This window comes from Tinamus guttatus, unplaced genomic scaffold, assembly GCF_059628265.1.
Source record: "Tinamus guttatus ecotype Peru unplaced genomic scaffold, ASM5962826v1 Tinamus_guttatus_pri_ptg000474l, whole genome shotgun sequence".
NCBI lineage: Eukaryota > Metazoa > Chordata > Aves > Tinamiformes > Tinamidae > Tinamus > Tinamus guttatus.
In genome coordinates this window covers 651,128-672,623 of record NW_028289008.1, presented here as the reverse complement: position 1 = coordinate 672,623, position 21,496 = coordinate 651,128, and the positions used below count along the sequence as shown (strand labels likewise).

General features: G+C 51.5%; 3 protein-coding genes across 3 annotated transcripts in view; 2 read left to right on the top strand and 1 right to left on the bottom strand.

Annotated features, from left to right (window-relative positions):
- The window catches only part of LOC148592961 (uncharacterized), a 375,952-nt gene that overhangs the window by 196,686 nt on the left and 157,770 nt on the right, over positions 1–21,496 (top strand). The window lies entirely within an intron of this gene.
- LOC148592964 (olfactory receptor 14A16-like) lies at positions 1,241–2,185 on the bottom strand. Its single transcript, XM_088533019.1, has one exon. It carries the CDS (start codon positions 2,183–2,185, stop codon positions 1,241–1,243), a length of 945 nt encoding a protein of 314 aa, XP_088389145.1.
- On the top strand, positions 11,674–12,633 carry LOC148592963 (olfactory receptor 14C36-like). Its single transcript, XM_088533002.1, has one exon. It carries the CDS (start codon positions 11,674–11,676, stop codon positions 12,631–12,633), a length of 960 nt encoding a protein of 319 aa, XP_088389128.1.

The following is a 21,496-nucleotide window of genomic DNA, read 5'->3' as shown; positions in this document are numbered from 1 at the left end:
TTCCCTAGTCAGCCTTTTGTTCCTGCTGTATTGTATTTTAAATAATTATTTATTATTATTTTATCAGGAAGGTAAGAATAAACATTGAGAAAGAAAGAAATGAAGCGCACATGTTTCATGCCAGGTACATGGGAATGACAAGTGACTGCACACAGGACAGTTTTTGGCACTGACATTGTACCCATTGAGGAAGTTTCCTCAGTGCCTCCTTGTTCCTCATGCTGTAGACAAGGGAGTTCAGTGCTGGAGGCACCACTGAGTACAGAATGGCCAGTACAGAGAGATCCAGAGCTGGGAAGGATGTGGAGGGCGGAGAGGGGGGAATAAAGTGGCTAAGGGTGACATTTCACTGCCCCTGTGACCGGGGGTAGGAGTCAGACCCAACCAAATGGGTATCACGAACTCTAATCCCTCCAGGGGACTGCAGATGACTGCACAGTCCAGGGCAGAGCATTTCCAAGGGTGCTCGTTGTGTCCAGTTGTGCCTATATATCCTGCCCCTGGTATTTGATAGATGGTGACGCTGAGTGCTCCCCATTCTCCCTTCTTCCTGACAGTTGAGTCCTCACTGCCTCTCCTGAGACTGCAGAGTCCTCTTTTGCCTGCGGATACCCAGTGCTTTACCTCTAAGAAACTCCATCTTTGAGGACCTCTCCCTTTATGAGGCTCTACTCACAGTCCATCCCAGGCATATGCTGTCCCAGGAGGATCTCTGTGCTCTCCTGACACCTCCAGCTTCCCCTCCATGAGAACAGCCGTCTGACACTGTGCCTTAATACGTAGGAGAGCTGTGCATGTGTAAATCCATGACCATTCAGCCTCTCCACTATCCTTGGACTCTGATAGGTGAATTCTCAAAACAGCCCTTGGTCTCTGAAAGATCATTACATGACTCTGAGCTCTGTGTTGCTGAACCCATGGAGAGTCCTGTGCAGCAGGCCCTTGAGGGGTTCAAGTCCTTGGGCCTATTCTTGACACCAGCTTTGGAGGAAAAGCCCAGCTTTCATGCACTGTACTGATAGAAATTACTTTATTACAGAGATACTGTTAGGGAGCCAGTCCTTGTCCAGCATTCGACACAATTTAGAGCATCAGGTGAGACAGAGCAGACACCGTAAAAAGGGGAATGAATACAAGTAGTTGTGTAGCAACACGCTAACAATTATTATCATTAGTAAAAGTCATAATAAAAATAACATGAAAAAACGATGCTCAATCCAGTTATGGGATACCGAAAGAGTCATTTGTGGAGAGATGTGGAAAAATTACCACTGCTTAAAAAGGTCCATGAAATCACTTTCCTAATGGCATCCTTGAGCTCCTTGTTCCTCATGCTGTAGATGAGGGGGTTAAGTGCTGGAGGAACCACCGAGTACAGAACAGCCAGCACCAGATCCAGAGATGGGGAGGAGATGGAGAGGGGTTTCAGGTAGGCAAACAGGCCAGTGCTGACAAACAGGGAGACCACGGCCAGGTGTGGGAGGCACATGGAAAAGGCTTTGTGCCGGCCCTGCTCTGATGGGATGCTCAGCACAGCTCTGAAGATCTGCACGTAGGACACCACGATGAAAATGAAACACCCAAAAGTTAAACAAAGACTAACCACAAGAAGCCCAACTTCCCTGAGGTAGGAGTGTGAGCAGGAGAGCTTGAGGATCTGGGGGATCTCACAGAAGAACTGCTTCACCACATTGCCTTGGCAGAGTGGAATGGAAAATGTGTTCCCAGTGTGCAGGAGAGCATTGAGGAAACCACTGGCCCAGGAAGCTGCTGCCATTCTGACACAAGCTCTGCTGTCCAGCAGGGTCCCGTAGTGCAGGGGTCTGCAGATGGCAACATAGCGATCATAGGCCATGACTGTGAGAAGAGAATACTCAGCTGAAAAGAAAATCGTAAAACTTAAGACCTGCCCAACACACCCCAAGTAGGAAATGACTCTGGTGTCCATGAGGGAATTGTGCATGGATTTGGGGATAGTTGTGGAGATGGAGCCAAGGTTGAGGAGGAAGAAGTACATGGGGGTGTGGAGGCGGTGGTCGCAGGCTATGGCTGTGATGATGAGGCCGTTGGCCAGGAGGGCAGCCAAGCAGATGGCCAGGAAGAGCGAGAAGTGGAAGAGCTGCAGTTCCCGCGTGTCTGCAGATGGCAGAAGGAGGAACTCATTGAGGGAGCTGCTGTTGGACATTTCCTCCCCAAACATATGGGGGACTCACAAAGGGAAAAACAGAGAGAGACAAGTTAGGAGACACTCTTAAAAGGAAAACAAATTAATGACGTTTTCTTATCTATTCATCTCATTCCCAGATCTCTGAGGCTCATGCCTCTTCTAGCTAGAAAATGATGTGCCCATCTCGGACCTTCTCACCCCTTCTACATGCACCTGAGGGAGGTCTCCACATTCCCCTTCCAGCAAACAACACATACGACCCTTTTCTGCTGCCCACAGCCTCCCACCATCACTTCCATACAGTCAGTATTCGCATAGGTTCCCCGTGGGTCACTGAGATACCACAGATATGCCAGGAGACAGCAGAGGCTTTCTGGAGGGCAGGTGACAGCCTGCAGGACACCACAGGGTAACAGCCAAATGATTGTCAGGATTTAAGACAGACTTTCCGTAAGGGACAGTCAACTCATTTCCCTGTACTGCATTTCCTAGAGCTCTACAGGACAGAATGGGCCTGTGGAGACCTCACTCCCTTGGAAATCCTTCTTTTCCACTACTTTGGTCCCTGAACTGCAGCTGAATACTCCCAAGCACAGGAAGCAGAGAGCAAGAACAGGAGCAGCATGGACAGGAGAAGGAATAAGGAGCAACACCATGACCCTGTTGCCAAGGGAGGCAAGGAGAGGGACAGAGAGGCATTCTGGAAAACCTTCGCTTTACCAGCGGGGTATGGCACCTTGCAGAGGGGGACATTGCAGCACTGCCCCTCTCAGCCCCTTGGTGGGGAGGCACCAAAGAGATGCCCCTCTCCTCTGCTACAGCTCTGGCTGCAGAGTTCAGCAGAGTCCCATGCCCTGCAGTTCCTTCTCCTTCCCTGCCCATCTCTGCTGCCTGGAGCTGTCCCTGCTGGCAGCTCTTTCTCTGTCCCAGTGTCTTGTCCCTGTCACTGCTCCAAGACCCCATGTCACCCTCTGGGTGCTCAGTTCTGCCCTACAGAAACTTCTGGCAATGTCCAGGGCCAGCTCTGTTGTTGCAGGTTGGAATGGGCAGGTCACATAAAGCCCTAGAATGCTGCAAAGAAGATGCTGATGCTGCCTTTAGGCTAAAGTGGGGATGAAGCAGCTCACTGACGTTTCTCACAGACCTACTAATCTCTCAGAGTGAAGGTTTACAACTCCCAGCCCATTGCCAAAACAGAAAACTTGTTCCTTCATTCTCCCTGTCAAAATGAAGAAAGTGAAAGTGCAGAGTCCTGAAGGAAAGCTCCTTCTCCTTCAAGCAGCTCTTCTCTTGATTTTCCTCTTGAAAGGACCCCTCAGACATGTCCTGCGCATGTGCTGGAGCTGTGAGCAGAACCTGACCCCTGCAGCACCCCTCAAAGGCAGAAAGAACCTGCCCTGCCAGGGATCTCTCTTCCCACCCAAAGCTTCTCCCCACAGCAGCACAGGGAGCTCCCTGGAGAGGCTGTGTGCTGACCCTCACGGGTGGCAGAGTCACTGCCCTGGGCAAACAGCACCATGAGGTACAGGGACACTGCTCTGAATCACAGCCCCAGGCAGACCTTGGTGCACTCCCTGCCTTCACAGCCCTACAGCCCTGTGTTCAAGTGGCAGACCCAAGAGAAGCATACCTGATCCTCTGACCATGTGTCAGGGAATCCCTGCCCTGAAGCATCTCCTCCTCCTGCTATGTCCTGCTTACTCCAGGAGAGAGACCATTAAAAATCCTATGAGCCATGGTTTGGCTGGGATGCAGACACCCTCTCCAGGAACCTCAGCAGCATTGCCCTGCAGACAGAGACTCACTGTTTCAAGGGCTGTGAAGATTCCCCCACAATGAGCTCTGCTCCCGCTCCACACTGCTGTTCACCTCTCACTGCCTTTTCTCCTCCCCTGTCCACAGCAGCAGGCAGTGCCCGCAGCCCTGCTGCTCTTGGCACAGGAGCTGCTCCTGCACTCGGCTGTCTCTGGGCAGTGCTGCCTGGTTGCCACGAGCTGCCTCCATCCCAGGAGCCTGGCCCCGCTCAGGAGCAGAGGCCCAGCTGAACTCATCAATTTCTCTGTCCCTTGTGCCCCCTCCTCCTGGGGAATGTTCTCTCAAACAAACTAAAATAATCATCTGTTTTCCTTTTCTCGTGAGTGGAGAGAGGTTCCAACATTGCAATTTATTTCATCAGAGGATGAGGAGCTATGAAAGTTGTGAATGTCCCACTCTGGAAGAATGATTTTCATCTCTCAACCAGACAGGGACATCTAGATGGGACAAAAGCCAACTCACTTAGACATGGTTCAGGTTTTGATTAGGATTAATCAACTTGGGCATTACAGAATTCAGACTCCGAGGCCTGGGTCTGAAGTGATATTCAGATTATTCCTGTAAATTCCACAGACGCCATCGGTGGGATTCCCCTTACCAAAAACAAAGTGAGCACAACACAGAGGTGTGCATGTATGCTCTGTCTAAGATCCCGGTGTAATCATTGGAGATGGAAGAGTCAGTCTCTTACACACAGATATCTGGAGACAGCTGAAGAGACAGATGTGGTCCAAAGCAGATGTGCCACACACAGATGTGGTGTCAGTGTCTGCTTGCTCTGATGCAGGAACTGGGGGACCTGCATCATCCTAGAGGATGAGGTGAGGATCAGATGGGGAATTGTCTTGGCTATCTGAAATGACCTCCTGGTGCCAAACACAACTAGAGCCCCACTCACTCCAGCTGAGGCACAGGAAGATACCAGTATTAACCAGCAGTGTTGCAGATAGTTAGGGTCCGGCAGCCGGAAGATATCGCGCTTTACAGAAAGATAGGGCCCCTAATAGCCATTAGCATTTAGTTTATGATGTAAGCAGACGGATGTGATGTTGTAAACCTTATCTATATAACACCTTGTTACCCATCAATAAAGGCCATTTGCCGTCCACCACACTGGTGTTAGCGAGCTGATGGCCCGAGCGGCCTGTGGGTGGTCGCCGTGCCGTTCCTGAACCAGGTCGCTGCGCCGTTTGAACGGCAAAACAGCAGCTCTTCTAATTCAGAGCAGACACTTGATTTGATGGCGTTGAAAAGTGCTGGAAGAGCCTTGTCAGATGCCTGGGTTGTCCAGCTCAACCATATGTCTCTAGCAGTTTGGACCTACAGGGAAACTATTCCCTTTGGAGCACTTGCTGGGCAAGTGCTCCAGGGAATCCTAGGGTTCCGTCCTGAACCCAAAAAAATGAAATCCAGCACTTCTGTAGGGAAAGTCCATCCCATCTAAATCCATGTGTCCTGCATAAATGAGGCACATCACACCAAGGTATCTTGAGATTCTTTGCACTCTTAAACCCTTCTTGCTCTCCTCCCCTCAACTTCTGCTCACTCCATCATATTATATGAACAGGTACTGGGCTAATGAGGACCTCAGCATGGCTGGATCACGGGCTGTCAAGGTCCATGGACATCTTCAGGGACACCTTGTCCTTCCTGGAGATTTGTGCAAGAAGTCTGTCATAGGTCCAGTATAGCCACAGAGTCACCTCAGGCAGAACCCCCTTTCCTGCTGTTTCTCATTGGCCCAGCTCTGTGTCCTCCTGGCCTCAGACACTGCTGGATTCACTTTCTTAGTAGGAAGCTGCTTCCACCATTGCATTGTTCCTGCTATATATGACAGCATGGCTCTGCTCTGAACTGGGCCATTGCACACCCAGTGTCTTTGCCTCTTGGTAACAGGTTTCTCTGTGACCATTCTGTTCTCTGTGCCACAGCTGAAGCTCTATAGCCCAAATATGTGCAAGTGTAGGCAGCCTGAACTAGAGGCAGGAGTACATGAAGATGTGCAAGCTGTCACAGGCCTGAAATATCATTGGAATGGTGATCAATGGAAGATGAGGGAGGATGTCTTTTGTGTGAAGGAGCAGATTGGATGTGTGGAGCTCTTCCTTGGAAGAGGCAAGGTTCAAAGTGAGAGCTTGTGGGTGAGCGTCTCAAGAGGGAGCTCTCCTACTTCTTGGCAGGATAAAAAAAAGTCTGTGGATCACCGGCCCTGGTTCTTGTTGGGCGGACTTTAATCCCCCTATCATGACCTGGAAAGGCAAACTGCAGGGTGCAAGCAGTCTGGGAGGCTTCTGGAGGACATCAAGGAGAACTTTTTTGCACAGCTGCCAGATGGGCTGATAAGGATGATGCTTTCTGGTATCTGGACATTTCAAGCAAGGACAAACTGATCAGGGATGGGATAGTCAGTGTCTGCCTTGCCTACTGTGACCATGAGAATCTGGAGTGCCTAATGCTGAGGGGAGTGCAGAAGGACAGTAGCAGAATAGAGACTGGGCTTCAGAAGAGCCGACTTCCTGGCCTGTTCAGGGGACTGGTGGGGGATTCCAGGGGAGGCAGCTCTCAAGGACATCAGAGCTCAGGAATGCCAGCAGATCTTTAAGGACAGACCTGTCAAGCACAAGGATGGGTCATTCCAATACTCACTAAATCTATCAGATACCTCAGGGCACTCAAACCAGCAGATACCCCTTGGGTAAACTGGGATCTCATAACTTAGCTCCAGACTAATATGGCAATGTAGGGGTGAAAAAAAATCAAAAGCAAAGGCAGACGCATTTAGAAATATTGTCCAGCATCAGATTAGAAGGACGAGTGCAGGGTCCTGCACCTGGGGAGGAATAACCGCAGGCACCGATATAGATTAGAGGTTGACCTGCTGGAAAGCAGCTCCACAGAGAGGGATTTGGGAATCCTGGTTGACAAGGAGTTAACCATGATTCAGCAATGTGCCCTCGTGGCCAAGAAGGCCAATGACATCCTGGCCTGCATCAGGAGGAGTGTTGCCAGCAGATGTTGACCCCTCTCCTCAGCTCTGGTGAGGCTTCACCTGCAGTATTGTGTCCAGTTCTGGGCTCTGCAGTACAGGAGGGACATTGAGGTCCTAGAGAGGGTGCAGCATAAAGCAACCAAGATGATTAACGGACTGGAGCATCTATCATATGAGGAAAGACTAAGCGAGCTGGGCCTGTTTAGTCTGGAGAAGACTGAGAGGAGATCTGATCAACATGTAGAAGTAATTACCTTAGGGGTGACTGTAGGGAGGATGGGGCCAAACTCTTCTTGGTGGTGGCCAGTGACAGGACAAGGGGTAATGGGTGCAAGTTGAAGCACAGGAAGTTCCATCTCCATGTGAGGAAGAACTTCACTGTGAGGGTGACAGAGCCCTGGAACAGGCTGCCCAGGAGGGGTTGTGGAATCTCCCTCTCTGAGGATCTTCAAAACCCACCTGGATGCCGCCCTGTGCCACATGCTCTATGTGTCCCTGCTTGAGCTGGGACATTAGACTAGATGATCTCTAGAGGTCCCTTCCAGTGTTAACCACTCTGTGATTCTGTGAACTTGCTGCTGGAGACAGTGCCCATCATTTCCCTTACCACATCTTGAGAGTGCAATTCAGCCGAGACTACATTAGCTCACCCATCAGACAGGGAGGGGAATTACTGCAGCACAAGGAGCCTGGCAATCATCAATTACTAATGCCAGTGCTCTTGTTACACCATGCTCACTTAGGCACTGGATTCATTTAGCAGCCTAAAAGGTCTTGCTGGACTCCCTGCTCCAATGGTAGCTGGCCGCAAGTCTCTGCTCCTTGTCCACATTCGCCAGAGAAGATCATGCTCACAGCAGCACAAATTCATGGTGCTAAGTGCTCCATCTCCCTCCTCTTGATTAAGGAGCTGCCTTTCTCCAGGGCTGCAGAGCTCCGCAGGTGTCAGCCCCTCCACGGGGCACCCTCAGCAAACCCTCTCGTCCCCACCGTTGCTGCTGGCCCCTCACTGCTCTGGCAGCAGCGACCTCAGCGCCAGCACCCGCCGTGAGCCTCCTGCTGGCCCAGCAGCTCCTCGGGCAGGGGGACCTCGCTCGCGCACAGCCCAGCGTGGGCTGCTGCCGCCGTGGGCTGCAGGGACACCAGGTTCCTCGGCAGAGCCGCCCCGGCCAGGAAGGGGCTGCTGACGTCACAACCAGCTGCGCGGCCTGGCCTATCAGGGGCTGCGGCAGCAGTGACGTCACCAGCCGACGCCCACGCGTCAGCACAGAGCCAGCCCTGCAGAGAGCAGGGGCCTCCCGGCAGCGTCCCCGCAATGGCCTCCGTGTCCCTGCCCGCTGCTGAGACACCCCTGGCCTCACAGGCAGCGCCTGCTGCTGCCCCGGCAGCTCCGCGCACACAAGGGACCTCCCCGCGTGTCTGCACCAGACCCCGCTGCCGGCCGCGCTGCTGCTGGGACAGGAGTGGCCTCAGAGCCCGTCCCCAGCCATGGGCCAGCGCTGGCCTCGCAGCTGCTCTGCCAGCAGGGACCTCCCAAGGAATTGCCCAGCCAGGCGCCTCTTGCTGGCCTGCGCGGGACTCAGCAAAGAGCAGAGCTCACGGTCACGCTCACAGACATGGATGGACCTGCTAATGCCTGGTGCTGTCCAGTCAGGAGCACAGACAGTGTGACCCCCCTGCCAAGCAGGAGCAGTGCCATGTGCCTGCTGCTGGCCTCCCAGGTGCTTGCAAACGCTGACTTGACCATCATCTGACTAGATGATCTCCAAACGTCCCTTGCAACCAGAGAAAGGTGCCTTCTCTCACTCAAACCCCCTTGGAGCTCGCTTATGAGCCAGCAATGTCCCCTTGCTGCCAAGAAGGGCAGTGGTCTTCTGGTGTGCCATAGGAAGACTGTTTCCAGGAGGACAAGGGAGGCCATTCGGCCTCTCTACTAAGTCCTGGGGAGGCCACCACTTAAGTCCTGTGTCCAGTGCTGGGCTCCGCAGTACAAGAGGGACATGAAGCTACTGGAGAGAGCCCAGCATAGGTCTACAAAGTTGATCAGGGAGCTGGAGCATCTCTCCTATGATGAGAAGGTGAGAGAACTGGGCCTGTTTTAGCCTGGAGAAGAGAAGGCTGAGAGGGGATCTTATCAGGGTGTGCAAATACCTGAAGGGCGGATGCCAAGAGCAGAAGAGGATGGCCCAGACTCTTTTTAGTGGTGACTAGTGATGGCACAAGAGGCAACAGACACAAATTGAAGCACAGCACATTCTGCCTGAATTTGAGGAAAAGCATCTTGACTGTGAAGTTGTCAGAGCACTGGCATGGGTTACCCAGAAAGGTTATGGAGACTTCTTCTCTGCAGATATTCCAGACCTGCCTGGACAGGATCCTGTGCATTGTGCTGTAGGTGACACTGCTTGACCAAAGGGTTTGAACTAGATCATCTGGAAAGCTCCTTCCAACCTCAACCATTCTGTGATTCTATAAATGGTCTCCACTGGAATAGGTCAGCTTTATGAGTTGTAGGGATCTGCCTGTCCCTCAGCTTTATTGTGAGGGCTGCTCTAGTAGGATAGAAGGCATCCAGGGTCATTAGAGATGACCAAGGAAATTCCTGCCCTGGCCTCCCACTGAAGCTCTATCTCCAGTGATTCCATTAGGACCTTTAGGCCAGGACCTTGCAAGCAGACCATGTGCATGCTTAGCCTTGTAAGGGGGAATCCCACCTGCCATGTATTTGTGGAGTTTGTGAGTTAGCTGAATCCTTCTCCAAACCTGGCATTTCTGAACAGACATGTGGAGCCCCAATAAGCCATCTGAATAAGTCATTTGAATCATATATGCACCATGTATCAACAAGCTCCCTTCTTATCCCTGTCTGGGTGTCCTGCCTAATTAAGAGATGTGAATCAGGACTTCCCGTGGGACATTTCTAACTTTGGTAGATAATCATTATCTGATGAAATAAATTGCAATGTTGGAATCTGTATCCCTGTACTCTTTAGAGAAGGAAAACAGGTTACTCTACTTGATGGAACATATCCCAGAGGGAGGAATCCCAAGGGACAGAGTAATTCATGAATTCAGCTGGGCCGCAGCTCGTGGCAACCTGTCAGCACTGCCAGAGACAGCCGAGTGCAGGAGCAGCTCCTGTGCCAAGAGCAGCAGGGCTGCGGGCACTGCCTGCTGCTGCGGACAGGAGAGAGGACAGAGAGGTGAAAGGCAGCGTGGAGTGGGAGGACAGAGGAGAGCTCATGGTGGGAGCAATCTGTGACACGGTAAGTCACCGGCTGCAGAGTAATGCTACTGAGGTTTCTGGACGGGTCTGCAGCATCCCTCCAGCTGATGACTTTCTTTTTTGAGGATTGTTCTCCCTACTTCTACTTTGCATACGAGGAGATGCTTCAGAACAGAAATTCCCTGTCCCAGCATCACAAGGTCAGGGCATCATGGCTACTTCTTCTGGAGCTGGTGCAAGACAGTGAAGGCAATGTGGGCACACGGGTTCTTCAGAGCACTGTTCTTCAGAGCAGTGTCCATGCGCCCCAGGGTGCTGTGTGCCCGGGGCAGTGATTCTGTGAGGATCAGCACTCAGCCTGCCAGGGCGCTGCAGGGAGAAGCTCTGGGTGGGAGGAGAGATCCCCCCTGGGCAGGTTCATTCTCCTGCTGAGAGGCTGCTGTGTGGGGTCAGGGCTGCTCACAGCTCAGCCTCACCCACACCACATATCTGGAAGGGGCTTTTCAAGAGGACACTCTTGGGAAGCTTCTATGAAAGCGAAGGGAATATCCAGAGGCTAGGATTTTGTTTTGTATCTTTGACAAGGCAGCAAATGAATGGGACATTTTAGGTTTAGATGCCTGAAGGGGAGTTCTGCAGTGCTGCTGTGGGGGATCAATAGGTCTGTGAGGACCCCAGAATATTCCTCCAACTGCCTTTTCACCTGTGGGCAGCAGCAATATCCCCTTTGCAGCTCTCCTCATTCTCGTTGTGCTTAGTCTCACTCTGCTCTCAAGGGGAAGGGTCCAGGGCATTTCTGACCTCCTCTGCAGTCAGATTTCCAGAACAGCAGAGCTGCCTCTCTCCTGCCATGTGCCCATTTCCCATTGCAAGGCACAGGGTCTGAGAACCACTGCCCTGGGAGTCCACACTGTCTGGGAGGTGCAACGTGGGGACGGTGCTGCTCTGTCTCTCTGTCCTCCCTTGGCAGCAGTCACAGTGTTTCTCCTCATTTCCCTGCCTCTCCTTTCTGTTCTTGTCCTGGCAGTCAGCTGGGGCTTCAGCTACAAATTCAGATACTCACCCTGAGGTCCTGCCATGGAGGTGTCTGAAGAGGGGCAATGTGCCTAGGGTGCTGGGCAGCGTCATTGGAGGGGCTGCAAAGGGGTTGACTCTCTCCTTAGGAGACCCTGTGACTGTCAGGACACGTGACTGCCTCTGTTGTCCTGCTGGGGTTGTGAGGTGCCCTCCAGAAGAGGATTCTGTGCACAGAGTCTTTGCCATGTCAGGAGCCGCATTCTGTTCTCTCCATCACATATCCACCTTGAGCTAAGGGGGAGAGCAGAGTTAAATGAGTGCGAAGAAGAAATTACTGAGAGTTCGGACGGGGTTGAGAAGGATTTCTATGAAAAATGGCAAGTTTATTTCAGAGAAAATTCTTTTAAGTTGTTATTGCCTTTTCTTCCCTACACAGTTTTCCTGAGCCCGATAGAACAGATGTCCAACAGCAGCTCCCTCAATGAGTTCCTCCTCCTGCTGTTCTCAGACAGGCGGGAGCTGCAGCTCTTGCACTTCTCGCTCTTCCTGGCCATCTACCTGGCTGCCCTCCTGGCCAACGGCCTCATCATCACAGCCGTAGCCTGCGACCACCGCCTCCACACCCCCATGTACTACTTCCTTCTCAACCTCTCCCTCCTCGATCTTGGATCCATCTCCACCACTGTTCCCAAATCCATGGCCAATTCTTTCTGGGACACCACGGCCATTTCCTACTGGGGATGTGCTGCACAGCTCTTAACTTTTACCTTTTTCATTTCAGCAGAGTATTCTCTCCTCACAGTCATGGCCTATGACCGCTATGTTGCCATCTGCAGACCCCTGCACTATGGAATCCTCATGGACAAAAGAGCTTTTGCCAAAATGACAGCTGCTGTCTGGACATCTAATTTTCTCTATGCTCTCCTGCACACTGGAAACACATTTTCCATTCCACTGTGCCAAGGCAATGAGGTGGAGCAGTTCTTCTGTGAGATCCCCCAGATCCTCAAGCTCTCCTGCTCATACTCCTACCTCAGGAAAGTTGGGCTTCTGGTGGTTAGCATCTCTTTAGCCTTTGCGTGTTTCATTTTCATTTTGCTATCCTACATGCAGATCTTGGCTGCAGTGCTAAGGATCCCCTCCGAGCAGGGCCGGCACAAAGCCTTTTCCATGTGCCTCCCGCACCTGGCCGTGGTCTCCCTGTTTCTCAGCACAAGTGCATTTGCCTACCTGAAGCCCCCCTCCATGTCCTCCCCATCTCTGGATCTGGTGCTGGCTGTTCTGTACTCGGTAGTGCCTCCAGTGCTGAACCCCCTCATCTACAGCATGAGGAACAAGGAGCTCAAGGATGCCATTAAGAAAGTGATTTCATGGACCTTTTTAAGCAGTGGTAATTTTTCCACATCTCTCTGCAAATGACTCTTTCTGTATCCCGTAACTGGATTGAGCATTGTTTCTTCATGTTATTTTTATTATGACTTTTACTAGTGATAATAATTGTTATTGTGTTGCTACACAACTACTTGTATTCATTCCCCTTTTTACGGTGTCTGCTCTGTCTCACCTGATACCCTCAATTGTGTTGAATGTTGGACAAGACTGGCTCCCTAACAGTATCTCTGTAATAAAGTAATTTCTATCAGTACAGTGCGTGAAAGCTGGGCTTTTCCTCCAAAGCTGGTGTCAAGAATAGGCCCAAGGACTTGCACCCCTCAAGGGCCTGCTGCACAGGATTCTCCATGGGTTCAGCAACACAGAGCTCAGAATCATGTAATGACCTTTCAGAGACCAAGGGCTGGTTTGAGAATTCCCCTATCAGACTCCAAGGATAGCGGAGACGCTGAATGGTCATGGATTTACACATGCACAGCTCTCCTACGTATTAAGGCACAGTGTCAGATGGCTGTTCTCATGGAGGGGAAGCTGGAGGTGTCAGGAGAGCACAGAGATCCTGCTGGGACAGCATATGCCTGGGATGGACTGTGAGTAGAGCCTCATAAAGGGAGAGGTCCTCAAAGATGGAGTTTCTTAGAGGTAAAGCACTGGGTATTCACAGACAAAAGAGGACTCTGTAGTCTCAGGAGAGTCAGTGAGGACTCAACTGCCAGGAAGAAGGGAGAACGGAGAGCGCTCTGGGTCACCATCTATCAAATACCAGGGGCAGGATGTATAGGCACAACTGGACACAACGAGCACTCTTGGAAATGCTCTGCAGTCCAGGTGCCCTGGACTGTGCAGTCATCTGCAGTCCCTCGGATGGATTAGAGGTCGTATACCCATTTGGTTGGGTCTGACTCCTACCTCCGGTCACAGGGGCAGTGAAATGTCACCCTTAGCCACTTTATTCCCCGCTCCCCCCCTCCATATCCTTCTAGCTCTGGATCTCTCTGTACTGACCATTCTGTACTCAATGGTGCCTCCAGCACTGAACCCCCTTATCTACAGCATGAGGAACAAGGAGCTCAAGGAGGCACTGAGGAAACTTCCTCAATGGGTACAATGTCAGTGCCAAAACCTGTCCTGTGTGCAGTCACTTGTCATTCCCATGTACTTGGCATGAAACATGTGCTCTTCATTTATTTCTTTCTGATATTTTACTCTTACCTTCCTTATAAAATAATAATAAATACTTATTTAAAATATATATAAAATATAACAATAGAGCAGGAACAAAAGGCTGACTAGGGAAAATACGGGCCTGCTGCTAAATGGGTCAAGAGTCCTGGTGAGAGAGGACACATAAAAGGCCACATTTGTCGCAGGGTTTAGTGCTAAGAGTGACCCTCAGAAATCCTAGGCCCTGGAGACCATGGAGAAATGGAGAAAGGAAGACTTTCCCTTGCTGGAGGAGGATCTGAGTAGCACTCACTTCAGCAAACTGGACACCCACAAAACCATGGGCTCTGAGGGGACTCTCTTGCACTGTTCAGTGCCCACGTCTGACAGAGCTCCATGAACTGGAGAAATCGAGTCCCTCCAGTTACACTGCTTGTACCTCTGGCCCTTGGCAAGTGACCTTCACACATCAGAGACTCTCTGAGCACCACCCGATAGATGCAAAAAGGGGCTCACACTGGAATGCTGCATTTATGGCACTGCATCTCGCACTGCTTTCATGCCTCCTGATGGTTAGCTTGCTTCCCTTTACCCCTTCTCTGTTTGCCACACTGCACCATTGCATGTGTCACGATCACATCTCAAAGTGCACAAGTGGCAATTTCTCATCTGGTGTTATTCCTGTGTTTCACACCTCAGACAACTTCACTGCCACCTGCATGGTCAAAGTGACAACTGGGAGTAGAAGAAGCTGAGCGCAAGGAAGGACCTTGCTCTACCTTGCTTGGTCTTGTTACAGGCATTGCCTGGTTCAGGCCGGGCTGCTTTTTCTTGGAGAGCAGCAAGAGAAGAGGCATCTTTCCCTTCTTTTAAAAGTCATCAGGCAATAATTTGCATCCTGCTTGTAACACACACTTGTTACTCAGGGCCATAAGGGCAGGGGGCTTGGGGCATGCAAAGGAGCATGATGAGAAAGAAGAGCACCGGCACAGCTCAGCACTGGAACTGAGCTCTTTTTCCCCTTGGAGGGTGGTCAGGAGGGGAGATTACCAGTGGTGTCACAGTCACCCACGGGATGGAAAGCAATGCTGTAACACACGGCATGTGGCCCTTCCTCTACAGTCCTGCACTCCTGCCTTTCACAGGATGGGGAGGTGTGTGCTGAGAGGGATTCTGGCTGAAAATGAGCCCTGGCAGAATGAAGAGGGTCACAGGGGAAGAGGACTGCTGCTTCCAGGGCTTGTCTGAACCTACAGCAGCTCGTGGATGTTACTAAAGCACAGCTGAGCCATGAGACACTGAACAAACTTGACCTGCAATCAGAACAAAACCACAAGGACTGCTCCTGCTCTTTGTCCTCCTTGACCCTGGCAAAAGGAAACACAGTTTTACTTGCCACCAATGCCCACTGCATTTTAAGTGAACAGGCTCTAAGGCAGGACCCGAGGTGACAAGATCCACACCTCCAGGCCATCTGCTGACTGCTATGCAGAGCCCAGAAATCAGGTTTGGATAGAAGAAAGGACAGAAAGCATGGAGCTCTGGAGAGTTTTCCTTCTTTCTTTACACGACAGGATCCAGGAAGGAGGAATTTGTGACCTGACCAAGAAACATCACATGAAAACCAGGACACTCATTTACCAAATGAAGAGTACAGCAACACTTGCCTCCTCACTACCCTGGAGCAGGCAACTGCTGCCTGAGAGAACTCCAGGTGCAACTTGTGTCCTTGGTTACCTCTTCAGAGCTGGCTCAAAACACTTCTGGCACCCTGCAGCTGGTCTTGATTTGAGGGTGAGCACCTGCAGGAAGCAGCACCAGACCAGAAGTACAGCTGCCTTCAGAAATACTGTGGCCTGCAAGGCTGAAAATCAGAGGCCAACCTTGCATCCTGAGAGCTGCAATGGGCATCTGCAAAGAGCATGGTGTTTTGCCAACTGACTGGGACAGACAGGGTGACAGAAAGAATCAGACACCACTGGAAGGAATGGTCTTATTTCACTATTAATATTAAGGCAGTACAGAATGATACATTTAACAAAATAGGCTTATTACAAACTCTGGTTTAGCAACAGAGAAATTAGGCAAGGTAATGCACCTAACCATCACTATATGAGAAAGGGAATAGTGGTTAAAAGATACATCACCAATTGCCTAAATATGTTACTGTCATACAGATCCGCAGTCACTGGGGAGTCCCTGTTGCAATGAGGATTTGGAGAACCTTTCCAGAAACTGGGAGGTCTTACATGGTGCATCCGCCCATGAGGTCTCCAAACTCACAGCAAGAGTGTCCATCTTTTATAGAGCCAAATCAGCAAATCATGATAACTTGCATTTTGTTTGTGAGCGGTGACATCTGATGTGGCATACTTTCCCTATCATGTGGGATGGGGATCTGGTCAGAGCCCAGGCCTTGGATGGGAGGGTTCCCTTCAAGGTAAAAAACAGCCGCACGAGAGCTTAAAAAAGCTACAGTTTAATAAGCCTCTGTGCAAGCTGGCATGAGCAATTCTACAGGTGAGTGTTGTGCACTGTAAAGGCAGTGCCGTGTTCATCTCTAAGTCAACCCTGACTCAGGCCTGTCATTCAGGCCCTGCCACTTCAGTTCCTCACGTTCCACTCTGTCGTGACACACAAGGTTATATTTGACCCCACATTGTGGGGCTGCCAGGAGATTTCCTTGGTAGTGGGAAGCAGCATGAAAAGAGGAAACAGGACCAAAATACAGTTTGGGAAGCTCAGATTGGGCAATAGGATGAAGAAATATCACTTGAAGGGTAGAGCAGTGGTGCTACAGGGCACCCAGAGCGAATCTGTCACCATCAGTGATTTTGTGTTTCAAGAAACAGACACTGAGGATGGAAAAGCCATCAAGGAAGGGAAGGAGAATCTGTTGTGAGAACTTGCTGGGGAAGCAGATTGGGTGTCTATAGTCTGCAGGGACACAGGAGCAGGTCTAGGATGACCTGTGGTAGAGATCGCCAAGGGCACTGCCAAGGTCCCAGCAGAATGGAGGTCTTTATCCTCTTGACTATGGCTGTTGTGTCTGTCACTGAGGCCTACCCCGAATCATCAGGACTTCTTTGCCCCCTTTATCCTTCTGGGGACCCTGGGAGGTGTCGTGTGTTTGTCCTGCACTCAGCATTGCACACCCTCACCCAAACACTGATGCCATGGAGGACGTGGGCAACACATGGAGGAAAGGATCTCCCTTCCCTGGGTTTCTGTGCCTGTGCTTGGCCAATGTGTGTTGACAAAACACATCAAGGGTGTATTCAGCATTAGAGCCACCTGAGTGTTTTTTCTATCTATTACCAATGATTATTTTTTTTAACCTTTAATCAGCCCCTGGTGAGTTGCTGTAGTTAATGGCCTCAGTGGGATCCATTAACGCTCTACAAAACTTTAGGGTTTCCTTCTGACTTTGACTTCCTTACTGATTTTTTCAATCTCCTTTCAATAGCTGCAATTCATGGACTCAGCTCCAAGTACTGCATGGAGCTCATTAAAAAGCAAAAAGCCCTGATAAACCAGGACTCTCCCTGCAATTTCCTTCAAGTGTCCATGGCTCATTGGGGAGGTTTGGGGTGTGTAGCTGAAAGCTGAAGACAACAATCATATACAAATATTTCATCTTTTTAAAGTTTTCTATTATTCTTCTAAAGAATAGGTGACAGCACACCATCCAATTCATAGCCATCCAGAGTGACTCCTAATGAAGGCAGCACATGTAGGCAAAGCAGCGTCCCAGAGATCAGGCACTGTATGCACAATCTTTCTCCCCATCTCCCCAGCCCTACTATTTCCTTCATCAGCCTCTCGGGAATTTAAATCACTCATGTTGAAAGCCAGCCTTAGTCCACCTAAGTCTGCACTCAATGTTATAGCTCACCTGCCCCAATTCTCACCTGCTTTAGTTAGACAACTGGCTGCTAACAGGCACAGGGGTGTCTTCTTCCAATTAGAAAGAAACAAACAAAAAATAAAGCAGAGCATAGTTTCATGGAAAATAATGACACTCTTTGAATGTATGCTAGGTCCTTACAATCCGTATATATAGTAAGAACTTGGCTAATGGTGCAGACTACAGAGAGACAGAGCAAGGTTTAACCTCCCTAAAGGGCAAACGAGCAGCTGGGTCTCTGAGTGAACAGAGTATCGGGAGGAGTCACAATGTGTCAAGATTGTGCCCTAAAGGGGATGCTAGAAATTGCCAGTCTAAACAGGACATGTGGGAATGGGAGACTTAGGTAGATGCACAGGAGACAGGGGATGGAATGCGCCAAGACCCCCAGCATGAAGAGCTGGGCTCACAGCATCACTGATGAGCTGCCACAGACTGAATAAGCAACCCAAAGAAGTCCTTCCTTTGGCAGTGACTTGGAAAGCCACATCTCTGACAGGGTTCCAGGGAGATGGAGTTTTCACTTCGCTAAGATGGTCTCCAGGACTATGCAGAGATGAGGAACAGCATGAAGGGAGGTTGCAGGGATATTCACCAGCTTCATCAGCTGCAGAGCAGGGAGCTGGTCATCTCACAAACTGCTCATGGAGTCAGATGAGATGGGGACTGATGAGTGACATGGGGACTGCTGGATCAACACTCGCAGCCTGGACCTCAGTTCTTGTTCCCAGGGATCCTGCTGCTCTCCAACAAGGCTCCCAGCATCGGGAGCTGCTTCCCGAGGTGTCACACAGAAACTGTCACTGCAAAGACCCCTGTGGATCCCGGGCTGTGGCAGCAGCTGCTCAGGGATGGAGGCTGCCACAAGAGTCCTGCCTGAGGGTCCCACCTTGCTCAGGGGTCAATGTGGCAGCCAGGACCCTTGGGGCTGAGGCTTCCCCAAGCCCCAAGGCTCCCGTGGGGCAGCTCCAACCCTTGTGTGGGTGCTGGGGGCAGAAGGACAGAATCCAGGGCAGGTTTCCCTGGAACTGGCTGCCCCTCTTCTCCCCCACGCCGAGGTGGGCAGTGCTGGCTGAGCCCAACACAGCAGCTCACACAGCCCCCCAGACCCCCAGACCCCCACACCAGCACCCTCAGCACCCTCAGCACCCGCAGCCCCGAGCTGGGCTCCCCTCCCTGCCCCAGCCCCGCACAGCCCCCAGCACAGCCAGGAGCCCCGCAGGGCCTCACAGCCAATGGCTGCGCTGGGCACGAGGAGGTCACTGCTGCCGCAGCCCCTGATAGGCCAGCTGCAGGGAGAGGGCGTGGCTGCTGCTTGGGAGGTCCCCGCTGCGGGCAGAGCTGATTGGGCAGCAGCAGGGCTGGCTCTGCCTGGTGACTGTGAGGTCACCGCTCCCGCAGCGCCTCATTGGGCAGCAGCCGGGCCCTGCGGGGCTCTGCGCTGCTGAGATCATCTCCGCGGAGCAGCTGCTGAGCCCGGGCTGGGCTCCTGGCGGGGAAGGGCTGGGGAGGCCATTGCTGCCCTGGAGGGCAGGGCCAGAGAGCTGGGCGGGACGGCGCTGTGACGTCATGTCTTTGTGAGTGCCTGATTGGCCGGCAGCAGGCAGGCAGGCGTGGGCGGTGGGTGGGGGGTCTCTGTGGTGAGAGGAGCTGAGAGGGCAGCAGTGGTTCCTGTGTGGGGAAGGGGGTTGAGGAAGCTGCTGTCTCTGAAGGCCACAGGCAGCAGCAGGGATGTGGTGGGTTTGCACCTGTGAGGTCACCTCCATGTGAGCAGCTGGGTTTGGGGTTTAGGCTTTAGGGTTGTGATCAGTGGCGCAGAGCCTAGTTGGAGACCTGCAACTATTGGTATCAGGAGTCAGTCAAAACCTGTTCAGTTTATTAATCAGTGACCTGAAGGGACAGAGTGCACCCTCAGCGAGTTTGCTGAGGATAGAAAAGTGGGAGGAATGGCTGATAGCCCAGGGGTCTGTGCATGCTTTAAGAGGGACCTGGGCAGCCTGGAGAGCTGGGGGTAGAGGAACCTCATGAAGTTCAACACAGTCAAGTGCAGGGTCTTGCAGCTAGGGAGGAATAACCCCATGCACCAGGACAGGCTGGGGGTTGACCTGTAGGAGAGCAGCTCCACAAAAAGGAACCTGGGAATCGTGGTTGGCAACAAATAGACCATGAGCCATCAGTGTGCCCTTGTGGCCACTGCTACGGGTGGCTGAGGTCTGACAGTACTCAGAGTGCCCCCACAATATTGCAATGGCAGGAGATGTCTTTGGGTGGCCACTAGCTCCAGGCTGTGGTGTTTCACTGCGGGTGCAGGAATCGCCCTCCACTGCCCCTTCCCTGGGCCTCCTGGGTCCCCACTGCCTCTCTGGGGATTGCGGAGCCCTCCTTTCCCCATGTGCACCTGGGTTTAGTGCTCTACCTTCTGGTCCCTGCACTGTGAGTCATCCCTGTTTCGTTAAAGCTGCACTCAGTGCCCACTCCCAGGCAAACCCTGTGCCTGGAGATCCCTGGGGGTTCTCTCATCAGCACAGTCACGTGTGGGGCAGCCTGGCACAGGCAATGCAGAGACCATTGCCCATCTGCAGTGGTCACTGAGAGATGAACCCTAGATTGAGGCTAACAGATCACCCGGGAATGCTGAGGTCATCCCCTGGATCTCATGGAGTTCACAAGCAGAAGAGCAGGCCCATTTGTGGTTGCACACCCTTGGGCATATTTTTTGATTCCGGTTTCTAAAGAGAGGCCAGATTCAGGACCATCCTAGGGCAGATCCCCTTTTATTATGGAAATATTATTCTGGAATCCAGCTGTGGCTTAAGGGAGCCCAAGGACTGGTCCTGCCTGTTCTTCCAGGGTACGAGGGAAAACAAGCCTATCTCTTCCAGGTGATGAGAGTTCCTGGGCCATAACTGCAGAATAAAGTGTGGAAGGACAGCACGGAAATGAGGAGGACAACTCTAAATAGAGAAAGTCCTGCTGCCCTCCTGGAATATGTCTTCAGGAAAGATGAACTGCCATGGGAAGGCTGCCTCTAGACTTTCCTTCAATTCACTCATGTTTAGTTTTGTGTGTTGGAGCTTTGCATGGAATCATGGAAACCTGTGCTGACACTTGGTTGTCATTTCCCTCATGTTAGAGAGATTTGAGATCACTCTCTAACCATAGCCATGAGAGCTGAGATCTCCTAAACAACAGTGGACCCCTGGTCTCAACCCACCTGCCCTTGTCCCGCCGTGACTCTGTACCCCAGAGGTCCCTTGGTGTCAGTGCTGGAAAAGACGCTGCAGAGGGAAACTCTCCTCCCTGCACTGGGCACATCCAAGGGAGCTCAAAGAAGTGGCTCAGAGAATCCCCCCTCTCTGCTAGTGAAGGGGGAAGCCTGGCTTCCTGCTTTATCATGGTCTGTCTTTAAGTGCTAAATGAGAGACTGCTGTACAGACGTGACAAAAACAAGGCATCTTTATTTTATTATTTATTATTTTAAGATGTATGTAAAACAGAGAAGTAAAAATGAAAGAAATGGATAAAATACAGTCTTGATACCAGATATCCTGGTGAGTGAATGAAACAGTTGTCACCTCTGACCTTGTACCCACTGGATGAGTTTCTTCAGTGCCCCCTTGAGCTCCTTGTTCCTCATGCTGTAGATGAGGGGATTCAGGGCTGGAGGCACCACTGAGTACAGAATGGACACAACCATATCTAGAAGTGGGGAGGAGATGGAGGGGGGCTTCAGGTGGGCAAACAATACAGTAATGACAAACAAGGAGACCACGACCAGGTGCGGGAGGCACATGGAAAAGGCTTTGTGCCGGCCCTGCT

Excerpts from the sequence above, each read along its gene's own strand:
- LOC148592964 (XM_088533019.1), bottom strand. The coding sequence starts at position 2,185 with ATGTCCAACAGCAGCTCCCTCAATGAGTTCCTCCTTCTGCCATCTGCA.
- LOC148592963 (XM_088533002.1), top strand. The coding sequence starts at position 11,674 with ATGTCCAACAGCAGCTCCCTCAATGAGTTCCTCCTCCTGCTGTTCTCA.